At 39.7% G+C, this 22,058-nt stretch overlaps 1 protein-coding gene across 1 annotated transcript in view; it reads right to left on the bottom strand.

The window, feature by feature from the left end:
• The window catches only part of coro1ca (coronin, actin binding protein, 1Ca), a 46,872-nt gene that overhangs the window by 5,813 nt on the left and 19,001 nt on the right, over nucleotides 1-22,058 (bottom strand). Inside the window, exons 3-7 of the mRNA XM_084727937.1 lie at nucleotides 5,351-5,473; nucleotides 3,008-3,137; nucleotides 2,339-2,520; nucleotides 1,161-1,280; nucleotides 732-836 (exon numbers count right to left, since the gene is read on the bottom strand). Coding sequence (XP_084584063.1) covers nucleotides 732-836; nucleotides 1,161-1,280; nucleotides 2,339-2,520; nucleotides 3,008-3,137; nucleotides 5,351-5,473 — 660 coding nt within the window. The remainder of the gene's footprint in view (nucleotides 1-731; nucleotides 837-1,160; nucleotides 1,281-2,338; nucleotides 2,521-3,007; nucleotides 3,138-5,350; nucleotides 5,474-22,058) is intronic.

Consider the following 22,058-nt stretch of genomic DNA (forward strand, 5'->3'; position numbering starts at 1 on the left):
AAAAGTAGTTATCGACAAATACATGTAAATCAAGAGAAAGGATCAAATGTACATAAAATGCTGCCTGTAAAGCTAACAAATAAAAACATTTGGCATTATGTTCTGTTAAATGAAACAAGTTTCCATATAGGTGCACATAAAAAAACATACATGTCAATACCAATAAAGGCCGATATAGCTATGATTGGCCAATCTTGGGCCAATAATATCAGCTTCATCTTTAAATTTTAATATAATATATATAAGTAAAAAAAATAAAATAATAAATTGCATTAATGCACTCAGCTGTTTGGCTTTTTTCCCCTGAGCTTAGAAAAACTCCACACTGCTGACATGATGACAGAGCTGCTGACAGGTCTCACTCATGTTCCAGCTGCTGTTCCCGAGGGGCGTAACGGTACATTGATCTCAGTCGACGCAGATTCAATGTGACTGATGCAAAGTGAAAGAAAATCCATCTCTATCGTTGTCTTTAAGATGCAACTTTATTTTGAAATTCCCATGTCCTGCCTGGGTCACAAATGTCTGAAAGAGGTTCTGGCCCCTGAATTGAATCAACTGTATTGTGTCAGACATTATGATATCGGCAAATATTGTATTGTTGTAAAAGAACTGATTTGCTATCATATTGTGATAAAACTTGTGATTTACACCCCTACTGTTCACATGACACGGTGCTCATCTGTGTTACTGGCCCATCCCCAAAACAGAGTTCTTCAAAGGGAACTTACTTTTCCACAGAGGTAAACAACATTGGTGTCTGGGTCATAGAAGGGCAACAGCACTCCATTGCTGGTGTCCAATTCATGAACGGCCATGGACTCCTCCATGTTTTGCTGAGGAAAAAGAAGGATAACGATAAAACAAAAGTTTTGTTGGAGCGACTATGAATACAGAATTGTTAGGAATAGGAAAAAGCAATGTCCTTCAAAAAACATGGAAGAAATGGCTAAGATGGTTGTCCTTTGAATAGCTGTGAAAAATGTGGCACAATGTATGTTTACCATGCACTGTTTCATTTAAACTGTTGGCTTAAATGAAAAAGCCAATCTCTGAACAAGTATCACAAGTTCATTAAGAAACTCTAAAGACCCACATCACACATAAATATTGCAACAGTGAACTGATGTAATGCAGTCAGCATACATGAAGCAGCTTACCGTGTTCCAGAGGGCAAGCTGTCTCTCACTCATGCGACTGAAGCCTGTGGTGAGGACGTTGCCATCAGCAAGGAAAATGGCCCTCATGGGTCGAGCGCCCTCGTGTGCCTTCTCCTTCTCCTGTGAAGTATAATTTACAAGTCAACGCAAGTCAAGTCAGTTTCTGGTTTATAATTATTTCCTCTTTGACTTTAGTTTTGGTTCTTATTGCTAATCTTATTGTCCAGGTCAATTTGTATCTCACTGTAATTCTCTTTCTATATGACCTGATCTTGTTTTGATGTTTGTCAATCACAGTGTAAGCTCTACGCTTATGTAAGTGGTAACATTAAAGATATTAGTCAGCCTAAAGCTTTTTCATTTGTTTCCTTCTAAAGACTTGAATCCACTGTGCACATCGCATCTGCGACATGGTTTTGATCTGTTCTCTACACAGCTTTATGCCCCACGTGGAATGTTTGACGAGCGGAGCATTATAACAGCCCGATTTTGTTGATTTTCTCAGATTGTTGATTTGGTCAGTTTCCCCTGATTTTTGTGCTTCTATTCAATTAATCGCACAAAATCGCAATACGGCCAAGTGCAGTATCCAAACTGCAGAACCAAATCGCACGTTTTTGAATAAGGAAAAAAAATGGAGAAAATAGCATTATAATAAGGTACTGCAGTGCTGCATAGATGACCTAGCCAAAAAATCTTGTTCTCCAGATGAAAGCTATTGGGTACATACCTAAATACATATCACATTTTTTCAAAATTCACATCACAATTTTATTATTTTTTGTCAGTAAACACTGGAATTGTAAGTCAAAATTTATCATTTCCACTGATCATATCATGTAATCGCAATTTGAGTCAAAATAATTGCAATAAGATTTTTTTTTTTTTTCCCAAACCGTGCAGCCTACTGCCTGGCTCAATCTGCTCTGCTCTGCGCTTTGTGTCAAAAACAGACTTGGCGGTTCTCTCCACAGAGTAGAGCAGAGAGCCACTTCTAGGATGTGCTGCAGTACTTCTGGTGGAATCACAAGTATTGTGTAGCATGGCCGCTATCAGCCCTGGAGGCCGCGGCGCAGCAGTAAAGGTCAGAGTCAGCTACACAGCTACAAACCTAAATCCAGTGATATTTCTACTACCTCTTATATGTCACAACAGAAAAATCTTTGAGAACTGCTTACAGCAACAATTGTCTCCTTGCGGGGGTCGATGACACGGACGGCCTTGTCCTTGCAGGCAGTGCAGATAAGGCTACCGTTGCGGTTCCAGCAGACGCTGTAAATGACATCAGAGTGCATGTCCTCCAGGGTGATCATAGCCTCACCTGTGCCCACGTTCCAGATGATGATCTGGTTGTCACAACCTGACGACAGAGTGAAGTAAAGGTCAGCAGGACAGGACAGCAGCACACCCCACGTCACGCACACACAATATTTTGTCTTTGAGGCAGCTGCTACCACAATAATACATTTACTTTATAGTCTGAAGATTTGTGTTGAAATACAATTTCAGCAAGTTTTGAAGGTCAACTCTGGGAACAGATGTATTTCAGCAGCATTGTTTTGTAGATTTAAAGGTGGATTAAGCAGGATTTTATTAGTTGCCGTTTGAATTTGATGTCCTGAGAATCAGATTCAACTGTCTTTCTGTTGCATTTACAGACATTTTTGGTTGGCAATACGTCCCAAACACAGCAAAATAATGAAGACAGTACAGGCGGAGGACGGTGTTTCTGCAGATGCAGGCACAGAGACACTTGTGGGAATTATTTCGAAATGGTTCTATGCACTTTTTTTTTTTTTGGAAAATCCTACATAGTTTGCCCTGAAGGATAAATAGAGAGCTCTTACCTGCACTAAGCAGGACGTTGCGTGCTGTTGGGTGCCATGCGATGATGCCAACACGCTTAGAGTGGCCCTCCAGTACCACCACTGGCTCGGACATGGAAGTGACAAGGCCATTCTCAGGAATCTGCCACACCTGCGGAGAACACGAGCAGGAAGTCAGGAACAGAGCAGACAATGAAGCCAGCTGAAAAGATTGAAAAGTGAATCCAACAACCCTAACCCTAGCATACAGCATTAGTGCATGGAGGACATCAATAAGCAGTAGTTACCAAAAGGAACCTGACGGGGGCAGCAGTGACTTAAAGTTCAGTTGCACATCAGCATACGATTAGTGACAGATAGAATAAACAGTCAAACTTAGCAAAATACTACAGTGAACCAAACACCAAACAGCTGACCCCTGTGGCTGTGTGTGTGTGTGTGTGTGTGCGCTTTGTGTGTGTGTGTGTGCACTTTGTGTTTGCTCCACCTTTTTAAACAGCTGCTGTACAACAGGATTTTGTTTTGGATGATATATTTGTGGGTTGTCAAATACCGTTTTGCCATTACCATGAAGTTATTTTTCTCCACATATTGGATCGGCAACATGTGTCTACATGCTGAAGTACTACTGTGTAGGTTATATCCAACAAATCGGTGCATTAGTGGTGATGTCTGCATTGTGTGTTTTTTACACCACCTCTGAAGTCGCTTGTGTCAAAGGTAAGGCTATAACAACACATCAGTCTGGATCGATACATTGATTCAGTGTTTAACAATCCAATATGATCGATGCAAATTGTACATCATCGTCTTTAATATACACCTTTATTTTGAAATTCCCTTTGTCACAAATGTCTGAAAGTGTTCAGTCATAAAATATTGAATGATAGTTTAGTTGCTTTTTGTGACCTCACATAAATAAGTGAATGTGTTACATGGACTTATGATAGTGTTTCATATTTATCACAGGCCCCTGAACTGAATTGAATTCAGACTGTATCGTGGCAGACCTTGTGATATCAGCAAATATCATATTGTTGTCCAAAGAATCGAGATATCGTATCGTGATGAAACTTTTGTAAAAACTGTAAAAACTATTACCTCCATATTCTAGTACTGAAATTCATTTAAATTCATTCAACTACCTGTCTTAGCATTTCAGCTGGAGCCACAGTGATTTCACTGCATTATATTTGCTATGTCCAATAAACAAAATAAATAATGCAACCATAAATCTTCTGAATCCAAGTCTCTCTATCTTACTAAGTAAGACGAGCTTAATCGGCTTGTTAATTCCTCGTAAAACACACTTGTAAAACTCACCGGTTAAATTGATGTGTACTGTGCTGCTGGATGAGAGCACGTCACTAAGCAGCGTCTCTCTCTCTCTGCAGACCATTACATGAGGTAAATAAAGGTTTGTATTGATTTCTTATGACTCATAAACATGCTCACCGATTTAGCAAAAACTGGAAGAAATAGGTAGAAATGATAGTTCCATGTAGAGTGGGCAGTGTGTGGAATCACAAGACAAAAACAGCCGTTCTACGCCAGAATGGAAATTTGAAAGGGGAAGATACTGGCTGCGGTGTGTTGTCAGTGACTCTGGTCATTTTATGATTTAGTACAGTAAATTTATCACATATATTACCTTTAAGTGAAAGAAGTGTTGTAATCAGCAGCAGTGGTTAACATACAGCAAGCTTTGTGGATGTCTGCTATGCACTTCATGTACTGTGACATTTAAAATAAAATGTAAAAAAAAAAAAAAAAAAAAAGGTGCAGCCACGTCCAGATCATGGTGCATATCTCTACCAGTCTGCTGTATACACCAGTCATGCCACCCCCTCTTGCCTAATCTTAACTAAATGTCACAAGGAGCATGTTTAGGCTGTGAACTTTCCCTTCAAAAAGGTCAAATTCTATGAAGAGAGGAACCATTGATGGCTCTCATTACATGGCTTATACTTCAGCAAACATGAATGAGTGGGTTGAACAGGAAGTCAGGACTTTCAGGTGAGGAAGTGGTGGCAGCAAATGTAAACAGGCAGCACGCTAATCGCAGCCCTTCACGGCCCAAATAAGGACACATGGAGGAAAGCACAACTACAGTCTCAAAAAAGTCGGTGACCTCAGCTCAATAAACAGCTAAATCATTCCCCAGCTCTGATTCCTACAACACATTTTTGAGCCTAATCTAATCCAGAGGGTGAGGCCTGCACCCATCCCACTGTTACAACAGACTGGCCTTTTGCAATAAAAGCATGTAGTCTCTTGTCATTTATTAGCTGAGGAATGTGTGCCCCTTTTTTCTCCCAATTAAAAGTGTCTGAGTTCAGGTGTGAAGAGTGAGGCAAACCTTACCATCACTGTGCAGTCCTCAGAGCCACTGGCGATGACCTGATCATTGTGAGGGCACCACTCGATGTCTAACACTGGGCCTGTGTGACCACACACTGTGGGGTAGGATTTGTCAATGCGGCCCGTCTGTAAAGTCAAAGACAAACAACAAAGTAATGAGATTAGTCTTCGTGTGGTCCTGCTTAGAGAACATTGTCCATGCTGGAGGAGTGAGCCTGTTTTGAAAAAGGACAATTACAGTGTAATCCCAAATCCCACCTAAACGATTAAGCTCACACACAAACAGCATCTAAAAACAGGCATTTAAATACATTGGTTCTTAATGGTAGGTGAACAATATGAACAAAATCAAATGCCACAATATTTTAATGTAATACATTGATATTGATATTGTGTCAAGATTAGAGGGAAGATTTTTGGTGATTTCATAACATGTTAATAACAGAAGAGCAGCAACAGCGAGACTATATCAACCAATATATATTGATACCATAATTTATTTTATTCCCTAATATTGGTATTGGCATCTGCCCCAAAAATCCAGTATTGGTCAGGCCTTTGAGTAAGTTCAGAAAATTACAACACTTGACTGTCAAGTGTTAAAACAAAAATGAGGAAAAGACATCACTTATGTAATATCACAATAAAACAACAGCAAAAGATGAGATGACATCCAAACTCATATCACGATATCAATATCTTCAATATCAATATAATAGCAATCAATAATATCAATATAAACACACACACACACACACACACACACACACACACACACACACACACACAGCATCTACGAAAAGGCACTTTAACAGATTAATTCAGGGAAAGTGAAATTACACGTAACTGACGGAGCCTGAACACATGGCAAAATTGACTGCAGGTCCATCAAACTGTTGCAAAATTCTATTGAATTTAACACGCAAATTATTCTATAATTTGAGGATTGGAAAGTCACTTTGATAGCACAGTTAAAGAAACCATTACAAACCTCATTTACAAACAGTTCAGAATGTCTGAAGAAAGAACCTATTATACTTTAAACGAGCCGGTTTTGATTTGATTATACAAAAAAAAAAACTTAATATAATTTAACTCACATTTACCCCAAGCTGGATGAGAGCACTTGAATAAAATCAACCACGTGGGGTCAGAAAGTTCTTCAGATGTGAGGAGCATTTTGAAAATTACATTTCTGATTGAAAAGTTAAAAGCAGAGAGATGAAGAAACCTGACTGCGTAAAACCAGAGAATAACCAGCCTTAGTTTGTCCCTGCATCACTCAGCCAAAAAAGCAGCTAGATTTTAATGATGCTACATAGATGCAAACAGAGATTAGATTTACCCCCTGCTGGACCATCCACAGTAATTAAGGAAAGTTATTAGTGCCGACGTCATTATACAGTAGACCCATGCCAACAGAGGCTTAGTTTTCCAAACCATCTCCTTACTTTAAAATGGTAGCCGTGGATCAAACACTAAACTGTGCCCTTTACATAACATACTTATACAACTAATGGACTGGACAGCTACAAATGAAAATCTGATGCACACACAAAACACCACATTCAATTACTCTGCATCCTCCTCTATCCTCCTAAAATCAGCCTGAAGGTGAATTTCACCTCTGAACCCTCTGAGCCAGGAGAACCAGGTGCTCTGGCTACATGGTGGGGTGACTTAGCAAATCCTTGCTGTAGTGGATGGGTGTCTGAGACACACCCTAGCCTGTGTTGACTCCAAGTACCACCGCAGGGCCGGAGAGATGATGTCACTGACTGTGGAAAGAGTCCTGCTGCTGCAGCCCTATTTAAAGCATGATGGCTTCCCTAATACAAAAAAATAAAAGAATCAGTCACTGCCCGCAGCGATTCTGCAATTATAATGAGAATAGCAACTATAACGACTTGAGAAGAGCTACTAAATCTAAGAACTGTATATTCAGTAATGAGTAAGAGGTACAAAGCTAGACATGAGACAGAAGTCGATGCAATTACTAATTTTAATCCAAACAACAGAGAGGCTCTCATACCCTGCATGATGTGCTAAACAGCCAGACAGCATGCTCAAAGGATTTACATTGACAGTGTACTCCAAACATATTTGGAGTTCACACAAGCTAAATGGCAAGTTTGACCAAAAATAGCACTGCACAGACATCAGCTGTGACTGATGCTACCTCAGTCCTCCCCCTTTTTGCTCTGTGGTCCAATAACAGTTGAACAAGCATGGTACCTGGTGGAACCTCGGTCAGATTTTTCCTTTTGCTATACTTACATATGCTATGTGCTAGGTTAATCTAAGTTGAAAAGGAAACCAAATTTTGAATTAAGGTTGAAAGACGCTGAAGAAAGCCCTAACCCCTAATGCATAGGCGGAGCTAGTCATCATACCAATGCTGCTCCCACAGCTGGGAGACAACACACAATCCGCTTTTATGTCTAACATGCAGCAAAGGGCAGCAGGCGGGAGTCGGCCCCATGGCTGCCACAGCCTTGGCAAATGGTGTGCACTGTCCACCAACCAAGCCACCATGATGTGTTGGAAATCATGCCATTAAGACTTCATAATAACCTGGAATACGGGAATACCTGTATACAGCCCAGGCCTACTGATTTTAGCAAAATGCTGGTTAAGTAGCTGGCTAACGACTGATGTAAATTAGTTAGCTAGTTAGCGAGTGTTTTGCTCTGTAGCAATATGCCAGATAACTAGTTAGCCGATGAATTATGTGCACCATCTAGTTAGTTACAACCACAGATGTATAAACATAGATGCTGCCATATTGGACCAGGCAAGACTGGTCTGGGAACATATACCCGTAAACAGGGGAGCTGGGGTTTATTCTGTATAAAAAGATGTTTTGATTAATTTAAATCAGTTGAGAAACATAAGTAGTAGTGCTTTTTATCCTGAAAAATTATAGCGTCCCCTTTATATTTATTTATTTAAATGCCAGTCTTGCCCTGTCCAACATGGCAGCAACGTTAGGGCCAAAGGTTAATGCAGTATATATATATGTCTATGATTAAAGGTGTTATTGGAGCACAGTGGGACTTTGGTGATAAAAGCTAGGTGCAAACACTTGATCCACCTCTCTCTTTACACTGTTACTTGCAAATGCATTTTATGTTGTTTATTTGTTTATGTTCTTTAGCGGCTTCTGGGACACTTTCAGTTCAGTCAGTTTCTTATTGTAAAGAGTACTTCTGAGTTGTGTATTCTCCCACAGCAACTTATAGCTGCTCCACCTGATGTGGACAACAAACAAACACATCTTGAGCACCAGTGAGTGAGTATACTAATATGTTTGAACAGCAGTTTAAAGTCTAATTTCATTCCACTTTTCCACACTACTTTAGTCAGTGAGTCATGGCTACAAAAGGCAGGGCTACTGGTGTGTGAGTAATGTGACAGTCTCAAAGTTCCAAAGAGACCAAGTTGACCCCAAATTGCACATTATGGCTTTTGCAGCCAAATGATTACATGTAACTTAAAGCTCTCAAAAGGACAGAGCTGTCAGAGAGATAAATACAGAAAGCAGTAAATAATGGCCTTTTAGCCACTTAGTACAGTTCTGTGTCTGCGGCACACTATGCTCAGAATTTCAAAAGAACAGCAAATAAACAAAAAGGTTTATCCAGTTTTGCAGCAAACAGATCCTGTTCACATCAACAGTATAATTGGATTAAGCTTGGATTAAACTAACCTATCACATTGTTGTTGAACCCACATTACTGACAGGGTGACTCCATCAAATAGATTTTAATTTTGGAACAAAATAGTGAGAACATGTTGTGCCTTGGAACAGTCCTACATCTAATACATCAAGAGAAATTACACAGATATAAAGCACATGGCAAAATCTTTGATGTTTGACAAATTTCTATCTTCGCACAATTATATCATCATATCATCTTTTCGTTCCATATCTTTCATTTTATCTATATTTAAAAAACATGTTTTTTAAAATATATTTTTCCATAATATATTGTAAAAATGCTGTAGTAGCAAAAGCACTTAGGTTAAAAAATGGTAAATATAGTGCTGAATCTTCAGGGATTGTAACACCAAGTCCTTTTAATCAATCAGTAGTAATTAGCGTTGCAAATTCTGTGCATTTTCGTTACCAATAGATGAACACTAACAATCGATTCTCATCAACAACTAAAAAGATTTAAAAAAAACAAAACATGTTTTTTCAATTTAAGTTTTATTTGAACAAGTCTAGTGGCACAGTAAAGTGAAGCAATCAAAAAATGCAAAAAATGTCACATGAAGTGCAAACTATTTCAAACTGACAAACAAAATTCAAATTGGCGTTAACATCTTATCAGGAATTTCATGTGTAAACCAGATACTGTAGGCTACAGAAGAATTTTTGAACAAACTTTAAAACTGTGCAGCTTGCAGCAAGATGATCTGCTGCTCTGTTTCACATGAAGAGTCTGTGGTTTTGATTAGTGTGGGGGAACAGTGATGCTCCGTGTTACCTGCCCTCACAGTGACATGACGTCTCTGTGGGTCAGGAGACTCGTGTCTCTGTACTCTGCTGTCAGACACGTATTGCATAAATGATTTGCAACAATGTTTCTCATCTTTCTTATAAAACCCACACTTATTCTACACATACACGTCGTTTGGTGGTGCGACGAGGTGTAACATCAGTTCTTTCACTGTCTGTTTTGAGGAAATGAAGAGGAGAGACAGGAGAGGGAGGGCGGAGCGCATGTTTTTGTGTGAGCGAGGCAGCGGGCGTCCAGTGAGAGTGGTGCAGGCAGAGACAGGAGGAGAGAGTAAACGGAAGAAAGTTACAGCCACAGTTCATTGATTCCAAAAATGAAACAAATGCATGTCCTAATGAGATGCATCAACACGCGAGTACTGCACTGATTTTTTCTAAGTCACGTTCAGCTTTTGATCGATACAGGCCGTCTGCACCAATGCACTTGTATCTTACACATAAAGCCAATGCATCAAATGCATGAGTAAATCGTAACACCTCTAACATATATATATGACATATGTTGGGGTATGTAACGTTTCATTCAAAATGATGCAGCCTCTGTGACTTGAATGTTTCACTTAACCATAAAGCAATTTGCCACCTTCAATAATATTTTGATTAACTGTGCTGCTCTAATGGTGGTGTGGGCCTTGGAGGGACAGTCCAGTCCAGGATATGAGTGTCATGTTGCTCAGTCATTCCTGCTCTTACCCATTTCCCTGCCTCTGCTACAGCAGATAACATGGGCTAGCAGAGGTCACTTAAAGCCAGCTGCTCTTACAGAGCACCACCTCAGTGGTGTGGCTGATATCACCGAGTAACACGATTCAAATCTCAAAGGTCTTTTCATGTTCAGTGAGACTGAACAGATGCATAGGTTTACTGGATCAGAACAGTCCTACTATGGCTGAATATCTATACAAATCACATTAAGTGACTCTGCGCCGTATGAAAATTTTAGGCCTGTAACCATGCAGTCACCTGACTGACTGACTGAGGCTGTGACACATACTCCAACTCCAAGTTTAGTGATCAAAGTCCAGTGTATATGAGAATGACCTCAGCGTGTGTGTACATGTAGTCTGAAAATCACAAGATCTTGTCTAAACCTCTCTCTGACTGCAGAACACACCCTGAAATCTACCCTGAAGTCGTGTGTAAAGAAAGCAGACTTTGACACTGCTGTCAATAGGAATCTACGAACCACCTTCCGGTATCGGATAACGTCACCATTAAATCTGAGAATGGTGACCTCTGCTCTGCACCTGAGTCTACTTTCCTAATATCCTACTTTCATTTAGTTGATCACAAAACACGACATATTTGCATTATGAGGTAGACATGATCTCCGTGTTCATTTCCTTTCATGCAGCACTGGACTTTTCCTGCACATGATTTCCTGAATACAGTAGGAACAGGATGAGAAGCAGGAAGGACACAGCAACCAGGTGTAGCAACAGGAACAGCACAAACAAAATGATCACAGCGATAAGTCAAGCCAACAATTTAAAGTTATTTGCCACTGTACCCAAATTACTTTAATAACATTCCTATTCCTAATTATTTAAGGTTAAAGGTTTTTTGCATGCTTATCACTCATAAACATACCAGAGAATGACTCTGAGTATTAACATTGTCAAACCAGTTGTGTCATGTAAAACAGTCAATACTGTTTCAACATCAATTGGTGCTGCAATACTGTTGAGGTGGCTGTGTAGTCCAGTTTCACATTATTCAGACAGGCAGAGTGGAAACATGTCTTTACATGCTCAAGATATACAGCTACTGTGTAGGTTACGGCCTTCAAATCAGTGCCTGGGTTGTTGATGTCTACAGAATGTGTTTTGTAATCCTTTTGCACAACATGGTAAAAATTGGTATGGTATTTTGACAGATGCATCTGGGGCATCTCTGCAGAACTACACGACTTCATTATAATGCTGGTTTGTCACACTTTTTATCTTAATAAAGAAAAATGCATCTTCTGTGATTTGAATAGTGCATTTGATTTCAATCACATTTTGATTAGTTGTGAAGCCCTACTTTAAATGAACATGTACAAGTTATTGTTTGTGTAAAAGACAAAACGGAGTAGAGTATGACGTGGGCATGTCAGTATATTATCATTATTTAATTACTACAAATGAACAGTAAAACTCATTAATCTGGACCTCAGAAATTCAGAATCGACTTTACTCAAACCATGTGTGAAGGTTTTGACTTTAAACAGGACATTTCTGATAAGCACACATTCATGTTTTATATCTGTCTTTGCAGAGTCCTGGTCGACAGAGTCCACAAAGCTTGAGATCACCAGTGGGAACAATCAGGGTTTAGACCTCAACACGCAGACATACTTTGATATTTCTCAGCATGTCCCACATGTTAACTACAGTTCAGACACGCTACAAAGACTCCAACATAATCTCTTACATCAGTCTCAGTTTTTTACAATTTTACATCAACACTTTCATTCACTAGTGCAAGATAAAAACAAGATAACTCTATACTTTATCAATAAATTTTAGTTTGCATGGTTGACTTGTAGCAATAAACCGTGACGCCCCTGTAAAACTTGAGCTAGTGCTGTAGCTCGACCTCCTGATCAACCCAGGTTGGGCAGAGGAGACCGACAGTTCGACCAGAGAGCCAGGCGTTCCTCACATTCCACACCTCGGCCCCAGGCAGCTCTGGTATGAGTATGACTAATGAGAGCAAGAAGGCCGCTAGGGTGTCAAATGTAGCACCCTTTGAGGTGTTAATGGTGTTTGTGTCTGATATACATGATTAGGAATTCCAGCGTCTGAGGAGCAAACACAAGTCGATCTTGCTTCAAGCAACCCTGCATATGATAACATGATACACAAGGCAGGGATATAGTTTGCATGCAGTTAGATCACTAGCGCTGCCAATTAAAAGTTTCACTGAAAATAATATCCAAAGCTGCACACAAGATAGCTCATAACAAACGTCACTGCAGAGGAATCACCTCTATAGAGCAGTGCAGGTAAGTCAACCTGCAGCAACTTGTTGCATTCCCCCCTGTAAAAAAAAAAGACGGACCTTCAGGCAATTGTGCAAGTCTGCATTTGTCTTTAAATGAGACATTTTAACTAAAGCATCAAGGAGAAAGTTGTGTACCAACCACAGGAATAATGAGATGTCCCTCAGGAGATGCAGATGAAAGGTGAGAAATCAAAGTGACAGTAATTAATCACAACAGTGTTGTAGCACGGTCACAAACCCAGGTCACCCTTGGATCACTGTAACTGCTGGGGGAAAATTGGGAGCTCAATGATGTCTCATCAATTTTACTTCAGTATGAACAGATTGATGTCCCAAAAACCCAACACCAGTTCGGAGCTCTAGAAAATTGAGAGAATATATGTGATTTGTAGAAATGCACATACATATCAGCGACTCTTGGCTTATTGAGCTATATCAGTTTATTTCAGTATCAGCGTACATTAGCCCATAAATAAATGTTATAATAATATCTGACTTGACAGATTGTCAAAGCCTTTTTTTTTAATTCCTAGACAAAATATTTTACAAACACAAAAGTATTTTTGTGAAGTTTTTCGATGAACTTTACTACAACACATAAATGCTGTAATAGTGATATCAGAGATTTGTTAGATTTGGTTTAGTCAGCGCTGTGGAATATTAAATCATTCATCTTTGCTCGCTACATGTGAGCCTTCCTTATCCTCAGGTGTGCATAAACTACAAATTATATGAACCTCTTCGGTACTGGCAATGAGAAGCAGATGAGAAGGATTACTGGTTATCCGTACCAGCTGAAAAAAAAAAAATGTTAATGTTACTGCCCACTCAGAAATTTGTGAGATAAGAAAAAGCCAGCCCAAGCGAGAGGCGTCAAACCAAACTAATTTGATTCTTATTTTATTATGTAATGCAGTTAGATGTAACTCAGTGGTTTAGCAGTGTTATGTGAGGAACTGTAACTGCAGACTCAAACTCTGAAAAGTGATGACCGGCCAGGGATTAACTTGTGACAGGAGTCTCATATTGGGAACTCATATGACACGCTCTACTGAACACATTCAACCTGCATTCAACTGCGTGTAAGAGGTCTATTAGTGTCAAATGGCCATAGATTCGCCAGCGAAATAAATCTGACAGCAATCCTGGCAACTGCTAACGAGAGTGGCTTAAAAGAGGGGAGACAAAAACTGGAAGGAAAAAAAGCCTTAAAACCACTTGACAGCAACTTCCACTCATTCAGTTTACGCCAGCATTGTTTCTCAATTCCACTGATCTTATTAAACATTTGTATAAAAATATATTGATGGCATTGAATAGTAGGCACATCCATTCATCATCAACAGTGATGACCATGGCTGTCAACCAGAAGTTTGTTTCTCTCTGTAACAATGGGAGGTACCATAAAAATTCTCATATTTCCATCTTGTCCTACAGCAATTGGACAGGCCTGAAATGTCTTGTTTTGTCCAAAGCCCAAAGATATTCAGTTTACTGTCATAGAAGAACAGAGAAATCAGAAAATATTCACATTTGAGAAGCTGAAATCTGAGAATTTAGTAATTATTTTTTATAAAAAATGCCTCAAAACAATTAATAGCTGATTAATAATCGAACAATTGTTGAAGCTCTAATTAATACAGGAGAAAGCTGACATTACACTGTATAAATACTATGACTAACAACCAGCAATCTACAGTGAAGGCAGGCTAACAGCAAGAGAGACGGGTGCAGGTATTAAGATTTTATCAATTCTGGTTTTTGTTAGAGATTCTGTTTATCAAATCCTCGTGTCAATTCTTGCCAAATTATGTGACTAAAAAAAGAAACCAAACAAGCTAGCAAGAAAATCACCAGATAAAATCTGCCATAAATATTTATTTTACTCAGCACTTCGATTTATTGTGTGGAGAAGGCTCTTCCAGTTCTGTAATCAGACCTAAGGTGTGCAGGATCTATCAAGATCTTACACCTTGGTTGGCAGGCGAATGGTTACATAGGACTGCCAGTAACATCACACTCTCACAACACTGCTTACAAAAAAAAAAAAAAAAAAAAAAAAAGGACCCTGACAGACTAAACCAACCAAGAAATAAAATCATCTCCAAGGCAACCAGCCTACAAGTATAGGAAGCATGTTTAGCAAGACATGCAACTGATTTTATCCAGAACAAGAAACAAAAAAAATACTGCACCAACATATAAAAAAAGACACCCACACCAATAGCAAGAGTCTAAACTCTGCAGTCCAATACCTAACATGTCCATAACTACGCTACAGACATTTGTATCCTTCGAGAGGAATGTCTGATACCTAGAAAACAACCAGTTGCATAGCAACAAGTAACCCTGCAGAAAATGAGAGTGAATCACACAGCGATAGATACAAAGCACAACACTGAACACACACAAAAAATGGATGAACAACATTCCCTCAAGGCAAGAAGAGGACATTCTTTTCATTCACACAAGAGGCCTGCACACTTCCTTTCCTTGCAGCTCAACATGTGATTCACACATGCACACCACTAAAAGGGTCTGCATGCTGTCCAGTGCTGCTCACAGCTCCATGGAAATTTCCACTTTTACAAGTCTGTGTCTGTATGATAGGGCAGAAACAATACAGCGCAGCACATTACAGACAAACTGGAAACCTGAACTAAAGAGATAAAGCAGACATACCTATACAGAAATTTAACATAGATATACTATAGTACTGTGTATTCCTGGTAAATCTAGGTCACAAGATTGATTCCAGATACCACTATTCCTGAAAACATTTGAGACTGGTTGCCAGTAGGAAGTATTAAGGGCATTTGCAACACAAGACCAGGCCACTGAACAAATAAATGTATTTACTCATAGTCTAATGCCCTGATTTGTTGGCGAGTTGGTTACTAATGACTGGTGACAAGAGGATCCGCGTTTCCAGTAGGCCCATGTAAGTATTTTAAGACATTCAAAATCCAAGACAAGACATCTAAAGAATATCAGAAGGGTCATTAAGTTCATTCACGTCTTTGATGAGACTGCACAGACTAGATATTGTATTCCCTGTGTCTCCACATCTTCCTACTGTCTCTCCAGAGCATGCTGTGTTAGAGTCCAGCACCTGTGGCGTAAAAAAATGATCAACTAGAGAGGCAGACAACATATGAATGAAGAAATATTTTTAGAAAGTACTTGGAACACATGAAAGACAGCCAGTTTTTGAACCGCTCTTTTCCAGCAGACTTGCATACACACACATACATTAAACGTCTGAAAATAACATTTTACACACTATTTCCTATTTAAAAGCACCATAGTTATGTTTACACCCATTAAAAAGCAAACGGTATCAAGGCTAGATAAATACTAGGGAAAATAGGATTTTTGTTTTGTCTGGACGCTGTACATGCATTACAAATTGTACCAACGGCTGCAACTAATGATTGCTTTAATCATCGATTAATCGATTAGTTATTTGGTCTATAAAATGTCAAATGTTATACAAATGTTATACAAAACTCAAGATGATGTCCTCAGACGTCTTGGGTTTTTTGGTCAGCAACCTAAAGACATTCAGTTTATTGTCATAAAGGAATAAAGAAACCAGAAAATATTCACATTTGAGAGGCTAAAATCAGAGAATTTTGACATTTTTTTTAAACCTGAAGCCAACTCAAACGATTAATGGATTATCAAAATAGTTGGCGATTAATTTAAAAGTTGATTAATTATCGCTTAATTGTTGCAGCTCTATTAAATCTGTGCCTTTTCCCCCTCTCTTTTCATGGACTATAATGTCCCAGACTTCATCTGTTCTCTGCTGATGCAAAAATATATATATATATTTTTTTAATTACCTGGACTGACAGCTCTATAATATAAACAGATTTTAACATTATTCAGTAATCCAGCAGTCAGAGTGATTATCACATTAAAATAATTATTCTAATACGGCACTTGGATACAGTGAGCGACTCTGTGACAGAGACAACATCTGACTTCAACCCAGTTCTCTCATCTTGGCCGCTCTTCATATTTCGGCCTATCCCAGAATTCACATGTGTACCGACACTGCATGAGGCAGCCAATAGCAGGGCAGGGAGGAAATGGTCTTGGAAGGCTGTCAGGCAGGGAGCAGTGAATGACCATATATGGTAAAATCTGCAGTCAGCAGGACTGAGCGGCAGAAGCGGCAAAGGCAGAGGCAACTGAGCAGTATAGAGGTCTTGGAAACAAAATTGACCAAAGTATGGGGAAAGACCATGGATATTATGCACAGCCGGTGTATTTTTGTTTGTAGCGACAGAGCATAGCTTAGTTAGCAGCCAAACTTGTGTGTGTTAGAGACAGGAACAGAAATAATGTGTCACTGTGCACACACCCAGGGATTTTCTAACAGCAAAGGTTGAGCACTGGATGAATGGTGCATTGAGGGATTGAATCCAAATCAAACACACACACTCCACATCTGATCATCCTCTCTGTACAGAGGCAGCGTTTGAAGCACTAATGTAGAACATGCCTTCTACATTAAGCAATGCACTATGTGGTGTTATGGCTGTAGTTAAGGTCAATCTTAAAAATAAACAGGCAAAAGAGGAAACCAAAAATGCTAACATTTGACAAAGTGACTAACACACTGTCTGCATGGAAAATAGATGCTGATGGCTAAAACAGGAGAGACGGCATGGAATTTTTAACACTGGCATGCTTGGATATATCAAATAAGGGATTTCTAGCTAAGGGGTATAAATCACAACAACTGTAATGATTTACTGAGACTTCCCTTCTCTTATGCTGAGCAGACAGAGAGGAATTATCAGGAACACTTGCTAGCTGCTGCATTCACTCCCACAGCTTCCTTCATATGGAAATCAGGGAATAAATTAGCAGGCATCCTGCTAAGAAAGAGAAAGGGGGAGATTGAAAGCATGAGGCAGGGGAATGACGTGTTGAGCTGGACATCTGATGCCCTCTCTATAAATCCCTGTGTCCCGACAGGACAAAGTAACAATACTCGTGGCTGTGCTGAGTCACGGCGGCCTGCCGCAATAACCTCACCCTACTGTGTCACACAATGAGATGGCTCCAGTGGTTGAGTACTCAAAATGAGGCTCAGACCTCAGGTCAGGTCACAGATCCACAACATCAACCTCTGAACTCCAAGACATGCTTTTCCATCCATTCCCAGAAGCATCAAATTGTGACAAACTATAGATTTTTCAGCATGTAACCAGAGAAAGTACAATAACTTCAATATTTCGCTCTTCCATCACCACTGCATCACAACAACAAAGACAGTGCAGAGTTGCATATGGCTTAATTGTGAAGGGGGAAGGAGCATCATCACACTACTGCCTCCCCCCAGCTGAAGTGTGGTAATGACAAAGGGCTGCGCTGGGAGTGAGAGTAGGACAAAGGCCCTGAGCAGCTGGCTGCCCACAGAGACTGGGAGCAACACAGCATAGGCAGATGGGTTAGCCGGACAGATGCACCCTCACATTAGGGAAGGGATGGGGTGGGAGGGTGGGGGCGTTTAGGGGATGTGTGGCCTTGAAACAAAAATGAAATGAGACCCAGGTGATCTGAGCTGGCAAACATTGGTGGAAGAAGTACTTAGATTACTCAGAGTCATTAAAAAAAAAAGTCAAAAATCTCTGATTCCAGCTTCTTAAATATGAATATTTTCTGGTTTCTTTAGTCGTCCATGACAGAAAACTGAATGTATTTAGGTTGTGGTCAAAACAATTCATTTGGGGATGTCATCTTTGGGAAACTTGTGAAAATCTTTCACCATTTTCTTTCATTTTATAGACCAAATAACTTATCAATTAATAAAGAAAATGATCAACAGATTAATTGACACTGAAAATAATGGTTAGTTGCAGTCCTAAACTATATACTTTGTGATGGTCTAACATGTCAGTGGCTTTATCTGAGCAAAATTGTGTTTTCTTGACAAGCGCTGTTAAAACTTTACATTTACTTTGTTTTTATGGTTGTTGGTCGCTCAAAACTAAGTATTTTTTACTATATATAATCAACAGTCAGTTGACATGAAACTATGCTGCCTGCTCTGTCAGGTCACAATTTATCTCAACTGGTTACCTTTTAAATAAATGTTAAATAAATATAACTATGAATGAACTGTATAAGCAACACTTTTATTTAAGGGAGAGTTAATTTTTGTTTGATGGCTAATTCTATACTATTTCATAATGATAATTTAAATAATTTGTTTAGCATATTTTGCAGTACAACATTTGCTGCCAAAATGTAGTGAAGCAGAAGTATAAAACAGCATAAAATAGAAATACAGAAGCAAAGTATAAGTGCCTCCAAACTGTACTTTAGTACAGTTCCTGAGTAAATATACTTAAGCTGGTTACACTGCTGACTGCAGGAGCAGTTAGGCACAGATATTTATCCACAAAGTAGAGCTGTGTCTGACACAAACTCATTAAGTAAAACAGACCCTTAATATAGTCGGCACGATAAAAAAAAAAAAGGAAAAACATACTGACTATATTGATATTAGTTTAACCACTTTCTAATTAAGAGGCAACATGATGATACTTTTCAGTTCAGTTTATTAGTAGTGATCTCAGGTGCTGGGAGCAGCTCTGTATTACTGATCCACTGCAGTGCAGTCTGGTCATAGCGTTTGCAAGAACAGACTCGCCCCACTTTTAAGACCTGCATTGCCAGCTGAGGCTATACTGAGATTTCCATATGGGCCTGCTTTGTTAGAAACATTTAATTGAGAATAACAGAAAAAAAACAGGGAATACCCATTAATTCAAGCTCTGAAATGGACGTTGCTCCTAACTGAGTTTCTGTTGAGATGCTTATCTGTAAAACTGGTTTAGTGGCAATGCATACTGGTCACACTGTTGAAAGTTTGACATACATACACAACATATTATAAATCTTCAATAACATGGTATTCCCCTTTCAGCTCCAGTGTCTCAAAGCATGGCCTGTTGAAATGAGGAAAACACTCCATCTGAAGGATTAGTCTGTGTCATGCCTGCTAGCTCACATGTGGGAAGATCTAAAAATCTAAAAATCAAGGGAGCTTTTTTAATCTCTCACTTGAGGAAATTGCCCGAGGTTTGCTCTGCACATAAAGACCTCAGTCTCTCACTACGGCAGTGAAAGTAGACTTTGTTCAGCCGACTCACCATTACTGAACTGGGACATGGCATGCAGAGGGCAGCTCATTCAAACACAGACACAGAGAGGAGGGCACCGGGAGTGTGAAACCGGTCGAGCTCGCAGCCCACCTCCAGTACAAGCCCTGAATTGAATGAGGTGCTGAGAGGTGTAAAGCTGTGTGATGACAGGCCTAAGGATCCGGTCCCCTACGCCGGAGCCTTCTCAGATGACATGGCAGCGTACTGGTGTACACTAATTACAGGCCCAGGTTAGATCTGTCAACAGTATTGTAGTACTTATGTCACTCACAGTGTCAGGACCTGCCACTTGGCCATCGCTAGGAGCTGCCAAACAGAAACACCAGCAGCCAGCAATTCACCACTATCAACCATAATGACACCCAAGGGCTCTCTGGGGTACATGCCAGAGCCCCCTGTTGGATTCAATCTGACCTCTATTGCGCCTTAATTAGCCCAATTATGACAGCAGGGCTAAAACAAAAGGGAGGGATGTATTCACCCAGCCAACTTGTTTACAGCTAAACACTCTTCAAATGCTGTCTTGCCCAACCCAGAAGTAATTCTAGTTGGAGTGGAGCGATTCCTTATAAGGAGGCAAGGATCAGCAGACTGTTCGCTCCAGGGCTTTGGAGTAGTTTCTGTTGTACACATGAGGGTGTGTGAAACAGCCCGCTGGTAAACATTAATCCCAATGTACACTGACATGAAGAGTCAGCAGTCCTGCTTCTAAGAGGTCAAGTCTTCAATGCAAATGATGATTACTTTAAACAAAACATGGGAAATAAGCTGTTACACTTATATATATATAAAAAAATCAGAGCAATCAAGATTTTCTTAGTTCAACTCTCTCTACTACTCTAATAATACCACACTATTGACAAGCTAACTGCAGGCAATGACAAAAACCCCCCACAAAAACTGCAACTTTCATGTTTTTTTCTTTTTGTTCCCACCTTGTTTTACACTTCAATGTGTGTTAAATGAATCAATGATTCCAAAAAAAAAAAGATAAGCAATATGATAACAGCTCTCTGTGACCAGACTTCAAACTTGAAAACTATGTCTTGCCATGTTTTATGTTGTTTTAATGTTTATTTTTTAGGTTAACCTGTTGAACTTCAGGGTTAGCGTGGTAAGCGGTTAATGTAGCGACCACCACAGGCTGAGGAGATGGTGGATGAACATTGTGATATTGAGGGACAGCCAAGAGAAACTGCGAACATTAAGCTTAAGTTGAAGCAAACTAAATAATAAGCATAGTAGGCCTGATGCTGCTGTTATTTTATGTTGCTTTTGGTGCAAGTTCATACTGCAGCACGAGCTGTGCTACCTTTGTTGTTGTATGGGAGCCAGTCGGTTCTGCTCTGTGATCCTCGCTGCTGGTATGTGTGTGTTTGCGTTGGTGCTCAAAATAAATTTACTTCATGGATGTTCCCTGAAGGCAACAATACAGCCAAGTATAAAAAGAAATGGTTAAGCTGCAGGAATTCATTTGGAACGCTGTCCAGCTATGATGACTATAACACCCAGCAGCTAGCTAACTCAGACCATTAAGTCGCATGCCAGGCAATGGGATCCAAAGATAACATTAAACTTAGCATTACTGCCCCAAATTTATCACAAATGAAGTAATCTGCCAAAACAGAAGAATAGTGCTAAAACTGCATACCACACTATTGAGCCAAACTAAATAACCATAGGGGAAATTCTGTCACCACAGCAGCCCTACTCTACCTTTTAAACTCTTGGTGTTTGTATTCATGTCAGGGCAAATGCAATCCCTCCCTTTGTAATATCAAGACCCCCCCGCCCGCCCACCCACATCTAAAAATATCCAGATGTAATTTGATCTACTTAAATCATCTGTAACCAAAGCATCATATGCATAACTGCACTCAAAAAGGGCACATGATGCATTTAAAAGGTTAGCATTACACCATTTCAATGGATCATTTCCCTCCGAAGAAGGACCAAACATTTTATCTTCAAACCAGTTCTATCAAAACATTTAAGATGATCAACCTGTCGG

Source organism: Lutjanus erythropterus, chromosome 10 (assembly GCF_056507025.1).
Source record: "Lutjanus erythropterus isolate fLutEry1 chromosome 10, fLutEry1.hap2, whole genome shotgun sequence".
NCBI classification, from domain to species: Eukaryota; Metazoa; Chordata; class Actinopteri; order Lutjaniformes; family Lutjanidae; genus Lutjanus; species Lutjanus erythropterus.